Raw genomic sequence first — 10948 nt, forward strand, 5'->3', positions numbered from 1 at the left:
CTGCCAGATACAAGGCCATTAAAAGAGCTCGGCGTGGAGCTATACAGTTCAGGGAAGCTATGAAAGAGCATTGTAACTGTGAGCCAGAGTAGCATACAGCATAGTGGTGTGCTACACCTGGCTCTGCTCTTTTGCAGCCGACTATGAATCGTGGTAAATGCTGTGTGTGTATATACAGGAATATAACATTGTTAATGCATCCTTGGATTTTGTTTATGAATGATCTTCTGAGTTGTGTGACACTGCACAGTAACAAGTAGTTGGACGCTTTCAAGAACTGCTGAGTGCCAGCCAGTATATGTTGAGAACCAGTAAAGAAGAATTTTGTTCTGAGTAATAGAATTTTATTCTGTAACAGAATCTGCTTTGGTTCAGGAGAGTGTTTAAGACTTTGCTGTCTGGACAGGCTGCTGAATAAAGGACCAGCAGCCTAACTTCTCCAAGGCTATGTCATCCACAGCTTCGTTCTCAGTGGTAGCAGATGACAGAACAAGGAGCAATGGTCTCAAGTTGCAGTGGGGGAGGTCTAGGTTGGATATTAGGAAAAACTTTTTTTTCACTAGGAGGGTGGTGAAGCACTGGAATGGGTTACAGAGGGAGGTGGTGGAATTTCCTTCCTTAAAGGTTTTTAAGGCCTGGCTTGACAAAGCCCTCGCTGGGATGATTTAGTTGGTGATTGGTCCTGCTTTGAGCAGGGGATTGGACCAGATGACCTCCTGAGGTCTCTTCCAACCCTAATCTTCTATGATTCTATGACTGACTGGACTGTGCTGGAGTTAAAAACAGGTCCTGGCTTGCTGCGTAGCTGGATCCCTTGGTTATCTGTCCCCCATCCTCCTCTTCCTCACAGTTCATGGTAGGGGCCTGTGACTTTGGCTTCTCGGATGAATCCATTGTACTGCTGGGAGTGGTGGAGGCTCCACTGACTAGGGCATTCAGCTCTTTGTAAAAGCGGCAGGTCTGTAGCTTGGCACCAGCTTGATTGTTGAAGGCCTTTCTGGCCTTCTCATGTGCCTGCAGCAGCAACTTGCCTTTCATGCAACACTGCTGCTGGTCCCTGTTGTAGCCCTTCTGCATCCCCTGAGAAATCTGCTTGTAGATAGCCACATTTCTAGGGTAGGTTCTGAGCTGTACCTGCACAGCCTCCTCTCCCCGCAGGCCCAGGAGATCCAATATCTCCTGTCTACTCCAGTCAGGAGTGTGTCTGAAGCGTGTAGCCGGCATGGTCAGCTGGGCAGTTGCACTCAACAATGGAGAGATGCTAGGTGTGCTCGCCAAGTCAGGCAACCAGGAAAGGGAAGTTCAAAAATTTGCAGGGCTTTAAAGGGGAGGGTTCTTCTGGTCTCCATGACGGCTCGCCAGTGAAGTTCACAATGATGACCAGAGTGTTCAGTGTGGGGCATTGTGGGACAGCTGTTGGAGGACAGCTACAGTCGCCCTAAGTAATGCAGCGTCTGCACTCACACTGTCGACCTGAGATCATCAACTTTGGCTCTATGCCGCTCTTGGAGGTGGTGTTAAGTCAGGATAAAAGGGCACTTACATCCATAGGAGCCATATTTAAATGTAGACGTGTGCACGACAAGGCTGACGCAAGGCAGGTTTCGTTGACCTTGTTAACTTTGTAGTGTAGACCAGGCCTCCCCGATAAAGAAGGGAAACAGTTAAAGTACTTGAAACTTAAAAAGTTGAGGAAAAGTTTATTTTAACAATTTTTCTGATTCTTTTTTTCATTTGTTGTATGGAATTTTTATTGGGAGAAATCTCTGCTAGCCAGCTTTGGGTGGTGGTAAAGATGGCATTATCTGTCCTAGTTGCAGGAAGGAGAGCCAGTTTTGTACAGTCTTGAGTTACTGAACTTTGATTCTGTTTCCTTTAAACCAAAGCGAGGAAGATGTACACACAAGTATAAGAAGAGGATAGCAGGGATGGAAAACCAAGCCTGTCTCCCTGGAAGCCTAACTGCAGGGAGGGCAAAGACACAACATGCAATCTTACTAGCCGCTTCAAGACCTGGCAAGCTCTTACCAGGGTCGAGCTGGCTGACCTCTGTTCACAGAAGTGTTGTAAAAGGTGGGTTTGTCTTGGTTGGCCAAGCCAGACCCTGCTTGGGCAGAAGGCAAAGATAGGCAAGAGGAGAAATTAGATGGGGGAGGAAAATGCCATAATAGAGGAGGGGCAACAATAGGAACTTGAATTTTACATCTCCCCAGGAATTGTGGAGGATTTAGCTGAAGCTGGTGGAGGTGGTGATGTCATTTGTTTCTCCCTTTGTAGTTGGTATGGCTTTAAAGATCAGGCCAACAAAGAACCGGTGGTATGATGGTAGTTACCAGGGTCCCAGTCAGGGGAGGAGTCAGTCAGGATGGTGAAACTCATTCCCTCAAGCTGTTCAATCCACAAGTCTTAGTTATTCAACCCAGCAGCTGCCAATAAGTGATATTTCCTTCCCCCACTAGAAAAGCAATGCCCAGAAAGGGGTTGGAAACTCCTCCTACTGGAATTGCCTAGTGAAGACATGAATATAATTGGAATTGCAGTAGACCTCTCCTTTTGTTTCTAGAATCCCTTGGCTCATTGTCATACCAATCTTTGACCTCACTAGGAGCCCTGTGTGCCCTAGTCACAGGTCTCCCAGCCTGAATGTGCTTCCTTCTCTTTGTACTACAGTCTACAGCTTTGTACAGTCAGTCTACAGCTTCTGTCTGTTTTATTTAACAGGCTGACTATTCTTTTTAAGGTTTCAGAGTAGCAGCCGTGTTAGTCTGTATCCGCAAAAAAGCCTTTGCACAACATTGAGGTGCTTGCTTTCTGTTTGACAAGCAATAAATGGCAAATTTCTGTTGGAGCATCCTCTGCTGAAATGTTTGACGAAAGGATTCCTTCACCTTCCAGAAGTGTGTCCCACGCAGCCAAGCGATCTCAGTCTGACCTCAGTAAATATAGAGACTTCAGGGAGTTAGGGATATGTTTTCTACATCCTCTCCTTACAAGTGGCTTTCTGGGTGAAATCACCTTAGCTGGGTAAGTGAGCACCAAAGGCTTTGACAGCTTTTTGCCTCTTCGTTATTTCTGTTAAAGCAAGGTGGTCATTAGTCTCATCCTAGAATGTTTGCTGAATGCAGTCTCTGAGCGCATCTGCTGCAGCCTAGTGACTCCTTATCCTAGGCGGCCAGTCTGCATAAATCAAGATTGAATGTTTCTCTGAAAGATCAGTTCTAGTTCAAAGGAATTATTGTGGGGCAGTTCTCTGACCTGTGTTATACAGGAGGTCAGACTAGATGCTCATAGCGCTCCCTTTGGGCCTTGGCATTTATAGATCTATAAACCAGATGTGGAAAGCCCTGTTTATCTCACTGCAAACGCAAGTTTTTGTAAATTACCTTGGTTATGCTGCCTGCAGAGAAGTGCCCAGAAGGTGAGATATATTGATCCAAATACTTCACAGGTGGTAGTAAAATGTGTTGAGTATGGCTTATAGGACACTTATATAGTCAAATAGAAAATCTCAAGACTCTTTCCACCACTGTCTCTCAGATAAGTGTTTATTGCTTGGTAATCAGTCAATGTGGATCTCTGGAGGTATGTGTATGATGGGGAAACAATAGTGTACTTAACAGTCACTGGAGAGCTCCAAATGTATTTTCTCCACAGATCCGTACTTACCCTTCCTCCATCCCTGCTTTGGAAATAAGGAGTAAGTTTAGCCCTGCCTTGTTTCAGAGGTGCACTCTGTACACCTGTATGTACATTGGCCTCATACCACACTAACTGCTTTTGAATGGTTCTGTGACACTGGCATGGAGCATATAAGTGTGGATTAGAAGCCAAATATTTGGATAATTCAAGTTGATTATTTTTATTATGATGTTCCAGGGAACCCCAGTCAATGGTAAATAGCCTTGATTTTTCTCTCTCTCTACTAGGTTTACAAAGATGAAAGGGTTGTAAGCATTAAGGATAAATATCCCAAAGCTCGTTACCACTGGCTAATCTTACCCTGGGACTCCATCTCCAGTCTAAAATCAGTAACAAAGAGCATCTTGAATTACTAGAACACATGCATGCTGTTGGGGAAAAGCTGATCCAACAATGCCTGGATAAAGATAGCTTGGAGTTCCGATTGGGTTACCATGCAGTTCCCAGCATGAGGTAAGGCTAGATTGTTCAGCCAGTTTCATTTCAGTTATCTGCTGGAGGTGGTATAGATCTCATGCCTATATAGCCAGGTTGTTTACTGGACTTGAGCCTTTTTGATTTACTGAGATAAGGCCTTATTTTGAAAATTTGCAAATTGAAATTCTCTTGATTTATGATGAGTGTTTGAGTCTCAAGAAACAGGAATATTGGATGTCATTAACAGGTGTAGAGACTGCAACATAACAATCCAGACCATTTAAACCACAGGTTCTCAAACTGGGGTCAGGACCGTCAGGGGTTGTAAGCAGTGGTGACCTGGGCAGTTTGCACCGGTTTGCAAGAACCGGTTGTTAAATTTAGAAACCGTGTAGAACCGGTTGCTAAAGGGGTGGGCGGTGGGCGAACTCTGGTCTGCGGGCCACATCCGACCAGCGGGACCGTCCTGTCCGGCCCGCCTGAGCTCCCGCAGAGCCGCAGTGTGCTGAGCCGCCAGCGCAGCTCTGCAGTTCCTGCCGCTTTGAGCGGCATGGTAAGGGGCCGGGCTGAGGCTGGGAGGGACGGGTTGGCAGGGCTGCCCGGGAGGGGAGGCAAGTGGGGCAATTTGCCCCTTGCCCTGGGCCCTGCAGGGGCCTCACAAGAATCTCTGAGGCCCCACTGGAGCCAGGCCGCTGAAGCACTGTCCAGGGCTGCTGCTGGACATGGCGCGCTGAGACTCCGGGAGAGGGAGGGAGGTGGGGGTAAGCGGCATGGTAAGGGGTTGGGGGCGTTGGATAAGGGACAGGAGTCCCGGGGACAGGAGCGGGGTGGGGTTGGATGGCCCAGAGCTTCTGGGGTGGTCAGGGAATGGGGGTTCGGTAGGCGTGGGTGTTCCGAGGGTCTATTGGGGTTGTGGTGGATGGGGTTGGGGCAGTCAGGGGACAGGGAGCAGGGCGGAGTTGGGTGGAGGGGTGGGGGGTCTTGGGGGGCAGTTAGGGTGGGGGGGTCTTGGGAGGGGGTGGTCAGGGGACAAGGAGCGGGGGGGGTTGATGGGTTGCGGGTTCTGAGGGGGGGCAGTCGAGGGCAGGATGTGGGTTGGGGTTGGATTGGGGGGAGGAGAATAGGCACTGCGCGGTTCCTTACTGGGTCTTCGGCGGCGGGTCCTTCACTCACTCTGGGTGAAGGACCCGCCACCGAAATTCTGCCGAAAACCTGGAGCGAGTGAAGACGCCGCTGCCAAAGTGCTGCCGAGGACCCGGTAGGGAACCAGTTCTTAGGATTTTGGGAGCTCATCGCTGGTTGCAAGGTTATTACATGGGGGGTCGCGAGCTGTCAGCCTCCATCCCAAACTCCGCTTTGCCTCTAGCATTTATAATGGTGTTAAATATATTAAAAAGTCTTTTTAATTTATTAGGGGGGTCGCACTCATAGGCTTGCTATGTGAAAGGGGTCACCAGTATAAAAGTTTGAGAGCCACTGTTTTAAACCATATAAAAGTTAAACAGGTAGTATTAGCTATGCTTTATTATTCTCAATATTTTTTTTTTTGCTTACTCAAATATATAATGATCACATCTTTAAAAGTAAGTAGAAAAATTTTATAAGAAAATGGCAACTTTTAATTAATCTTCTAGAAGTCAGAAGTAGACTTTTCTTTGAAGGCCACATGAAGGCTTGCTCTCCTACCACTGGTAAAAATTGGAGCAGAGTGGTGAATGTTCCAGTTTATGGTGCAGACTGGTTCTTCGAGTAGATGTAGCCGTGTATGCACCTAGCACGTCAGAGCTGGAGAATTTTGCCTAGCAGTACTAATAGAGGGTAGCACTTGCCCTAGCCCTTCCCCATGCTACATGATGTGGCACCATCTCAACCCCCCCTTAGTTCCTTCTTACCATCCGTCCCTGGCTGGAATGGGAGCGCTGCGTAGTTCTTAACCTCACAATTCCTCATCCTTTGACTTAGTTGCATATAGTTAGTTGGTACCTTGGCTTAGTAAAGTAGTTTTCCCTGGTGATACCCTCAGCAGGATTTAAACGTTGTCTGGTGTGTGTGGGGGGGAATCCCCAACAATGACCCTCACACAAGGTGCTTGCTCCGCTTAGGCGAGGCTCACATCAAAGAGTGGTTTTCAGTTTGTAAATTGTTCACAAAAGGGACTCAAGTGGCTAGAGACTTTTGCCTGAAGCAGCCTTCTCAAGCAGGCCACAGGGCCTTTTTCAGTACCAAGGCCCACGTCAGATCAGAGGTTGCCATCAGTGAGTGGTACTGGCTCATGCTCTGGAGCCACTGCCTCTCCAAAGAGGCGTAGAAACCACTCTCCTTTGAATGCACCAAAGAAAAGGTCTCAAGACCAAGCGTGACACTCCAGATCTCAAGGAGACTCTTCTTACTCCTCCAGGAAAAGTATGGCCACTGCTGGCACGTGGGATGGAGCATCTGTTCAGCCACTCCCCAGTACCACATAGGGATGTGAGAGGCCCCATATTGCTGACCCTGGTTCCAGCCCCAGGGCGTCCGTTGAGTCCGGTACGGTACTGACAAGGGCAATGCTGACATTGCTGCTGATGTGGACACCATCATATCAGGTGGCAGCGATGGTGGACCTCCTCTGCCTTTCCATCCCGAGCTCTGCTTTGGTTCAGGACTTCTCCACAGCTATGTCATCCACAGCTTGGCTGTCCGGACAGGCCGCTGAACCTTTGGGTCTGTTGGTACTGCATCCTGATGTTGCCTTACCACCATCTGTGGCAGTGAGTCTGTTGCCGGGCTCAGCACAACAGACCTCATTGGCACCAGAAAACTCCTTAGCACCGCTGCATTTCATGCTGCTGATATTACTGTGGTGGCACTCCCTGCCCTCCACCTCTACACTGTCTGCTGATGTTGGGACTGACGCCACTCCCAGCACTGGAGACAATGGAGGCATACTGGGTGCTGGCTATGCCGTTTTTACTGTTGGCACAGGTAAATTGGACGACTGTCTAAATTTACAGACCAGCTGCCTGAAACCTCCAGGGAGGAATTTCAGGCATTTATTGCTGAGGGCTTCTTGGTGCCCAGAACGTTGCTACAGTTTGTGCTAGATGTAGTGAATACTTCAGTCAGAGTGATGGCCTCAGTGGTAACCATGAGGACGGCATTCTGGCTGCAAAAGTTGGGTATTGCTCCAGATGTGCATCAGGCTATATAGGACTTGCCCTTCAATGGTCAGGTTCTCTTTTCAGACAAAACTGAAATCCTTCAAGGATTCTAGGGCTACTGTATGTTCCTTGGGGGAGTATACACAGGCAGTGCAAAATTGCCAGTATGGTGGTCAGCAGCAACAATACTGCCTGCACTGCCTCTTTGGACAATCTTTTCCTCCCCTGAGAAAGTGGAACTACCCCAGAAAGGGGCCTAGGTCCCAGGGGCAGAGACATTCAGGTTCTGGGTTCAGCCAGTTGACATATAATAATAGGAGATATCCCATCTCCTAGAACTGGAAGGGACCTTGAAAGGTCATTGAGTCTAGTCCCCTACCTTCACTAGCAGGACCAAGTACTGATTTTTGCCCCAGATCCCTAAGTGGCCCCCTTAAGGACTGAACTCACAACCCTGGGTTTAGCAGGCCAATGCTCAAACCCCTGAGCTATCCCTCCCCCCCTCAAGCACCCATTTTGACTTGTTTGTGCAGAGCAGAGGTCCAGTTGTGACTTCAACTACCCTGGTCCCTGACATTTGGGGACAGGCTAGCTCACTTTCACAATGTTTGGTGCTCAGTTACCACCAACAGCTGGGCCCTAAACACCATCACATTGGGCTATGCTATCCAATTCTCCTGCACTCTACCTCCCCACTCTGTCTCTTCCTCTTCAGGGACCCCTCTCATGAGATACTGCTCAAGCAGGTCTGGTCACTACTGGCTTTGGGAGTTGTGGATGAGGTCCCTCCGGAGTGCCAGTGTCAAGGTTTTTATTCATGGTACTTTCTGGTTCCCTGTCCTCAATCTCTGCAACTTCAACAAATATATCAGAGACCTCAGGTTCTGAATGGTCCCCTCGCAGTATCCCTCCTCATGTTGTCTCAAAATAACTGGTTTGCTGCTCTGGACCTTCAGGACACTTACTTCCATGTGGCGATTCTCCCAAGCCACTTAAGATTTTTCCAATTTGTCATGGTGAACCACCATTTTCAGTGCACATCCTTCTTTTCAGTCTGTCTTCTGCCCCGCAGGTTTTTACCCAATGTATGGTCATGGTGACAGCGTACCTCAGGAAGAAGGGAATCCTTGTCTTCCTGTATCTGGCCAACTAGCTACTAAGGGGCAGGTCCAGAGAAGTTCTTTCTCACGTACACGTTATGCTGTGCTTCCTCAACCCTCTGGATCTCATCCTAAACACTGAAAAGTCAACATTGGTCTCCACTCAGAAAATTGAGTTCACTGGGGCCTTAACAGACTCTGTGAGTTCGAGAGTATTTTTGCTGACTGACCATTTTCAGATGATTTGGTGCCTTTGTCTCAGTCTGCAGTCTCAACCTTCCATGACAGTTCAGAAGTGCCCGAGGCTCTTGAGCCACATGTCTGCATTCATTCAGCTGGTTCAGCCTACCGTCCAACCCTTCACCCTTTGGACAGTTTGCTCTGCCTCCCTCCATTGATCCTAGACTCCATCCTGGCAGATGGTTCAGGATGTTCCCTTACCCGGGGTGAAGGTAACATAGAAGACTTACCATTGTTGGGGCCTGGCTCCAGCCGCTTTTAAATTGCTGGGTCTGGGGGCAGCTGCCCCTCCCCCCCAAACGGGGGGGGATGGGGCAAAAGGCAGCACTTTGATGTCGGCTGCATATGGGACACTACCGACAGCCACTTCTTACCCGTACTGGCCCACTTTCACCCCTGCCCTTACCAACTAGGATTGTTGTCACTGATGCCTCCCTGATGGGTTGGGGAGCACATCTGGGGTTGCTGAGAGTCCACGGTCTGTGGTCGGAGCAGGAAGCTTCACTCCTGCATATCAATGTGCTGGAGCTTTGGGCTCTCTACGATACCTGTCACACTTTGCTAGACTGCATCAGCGGCTCAGTGGTTCATGTATTTCCTGACAATACAAGTGTGATGCATTAGTCTATAGGCAAGGAAGAGAACACTGGAGTGTGCTCTGCCAGGAGGAAATTGGGCTGTGGCTGTTCTGCATCGCAAAGAGTACCACTCTGATAGTCTTTCACTTACCCCACTTGCGACTCACTAAGTGGAATGCATGTCTGCATCTTCTCAAAGAAGAAATGTTTACTTGCGTAACTGTTGTTTGAGATGTGAAGCAGATGTGTAGTCTATGACCCAGCCTACATCCCCTCTGCATCTGTGGGCATTCGGTGTGAAGGAAGGGTCAAGGCAGCACCACTTCATCTAGCCAGAGGAGCGGGTATAGTCTTGAGGCGCAAGTGCTGCCCCCTGTGGGTACTGTTAGGCAAAGTTTGCTGGCTCCGGTGCACTGGGCACGCACACACCTAAGTGGAATACATGTCTGTATCACATCTTGAAGAACTACATTTTGTCTTGAGCCTTGACCAAGTCTTTAACCTGGTTACAAAGCAGTTAAGGTCCAGGCTGTCCTACAAATTACAGCTGATTTATGGGATGACCATGTTGCAACCAGGTTGTGAGAGGTGGTTGAATCTGTAGTACAGATAGAGCCAAAGGCTCCGACTCGCTTTCCTAAGTCCCCCGACTTAATGTTGCCAGCCAGGACACGTGCGTGCACCCCCCCGGAAAAACAACCTGCTGAGAGTGTGGCATTCATTGGAGTTGCACTAGAAGTAATTCTGGGCTGCACTCTTTTCTGCCGCCCAATCACCTTGTTTTATCCTACACAACCTTGTGAGTTGCCTTCCTTGCTAATGCCATCTTCATCACTGTCTAAGTTAACTCCCTGTGAGTTACCATTTACAGCTGTTTGATCCCACATGTAACTTACATCCCTGATGAATATGTCCCAGAGACATCCAGAGGAACTGGATCTGTTTAGGGCAGGTGTGAGCTTGTGCCACAGTGCTTAGTAGGGAAAGGATAGAATCCTTTAACATGCTTATCTAGCTAACGTTGGTGTAATTCTTTTGTAAATGTAAAATCATGATTACTTGTGTTTCAGTCACATACATCTCCATGTAATCAGCCAGGATTTTGATTCCCCTTGCCTTAAAAACAAAAAGCATTGGAATTCTTTTACTACAGAATACTTCTTAAACTCTCAAGGTAAAGACTTTATAAAATTTACTCCACGATGTATAATTTTATCATTTTCATGTATTTTCAAAGCTAATGTAAATCTTAAACAGTGTGTTTAAAAAAAGTGGAAGGTCCTGCTTAGTTTTGGATATTGGGTAACATTGGTTTTCTGACAAAACTAGCACAGCATTTGATTGGCTTTATGTTTAACAATGGGACAGGCTCTTCTATTTCCAGGTGGAATATCTGAAGAAAGAATGTGGAATGTTGGGGTAGAATAATCCTATTCTGCAGTGATAAAATGCTGTATAGGTAAAGCAGTGTGCACACTGTTCATAGATACCAAATGTCTTTGTTTCCTTCAGATGTGATAGAGATGGTAAAGACCAAAGGAAAAGTTCTGGTTAAAGATGGGACCTCTGAGCTCCTCAAGTTGCCCCTCAGATGTCACGTGTGCAAGCAACACCAGTCTACCATCCCACAGCTAAAGGAACATCTCAAGAAACATTGGCCAAAGTAACTGTAAAAATCACTCTGAATGCTGATCAGTCTAAGGCTAAAAACAACCCCTCAAAACTTTTTGTCAAGTTGCACAGATTTTTGTTTTTAGCTGAATTACAGATTCAA

At 47.7% G+C, this 10948-nt stretch overlaps 1 protein-coding gene across 1 annotated transcript in view; it reads left to right on the top strand.

The window, feature by feature from the left end:
- The window catches only part of LOC120393934 (aprataxin-like), a 36730-nt gene extending 25782 nt beyond the window's left edge, over positions 1-10948 (top strand). The window contains 4 exon segments of the mRNA XM_039518393.1: positions 3927-4029; positions 4032-4152; positions 10245-10348; positions 10687-10948. Of these exon segments, the coding sequence (XP_039374327.1) occupies positions 3927-4029; positions 4032-4152; positions 10245-10348; positions 10687-10841 (483 nt within the window). The 3' untranslated portion in view covers positions 10842-10948.

This window comes from Mauremys reevesii, unplaced genomic scaffold (genome assembly GCF_016161935.1).
Source record: "Mauremys reevesii isolate NIE-2019 unplaced genomic scaffold, ASM1616193v1 Contig39, whole genome shotgun sequence".
Classification (NCBI taxonomy): Eukaryota; Metazoa; Chordata; order Testudines; family Geoemydidae; genus Mauremys; species Mauremys reevesii.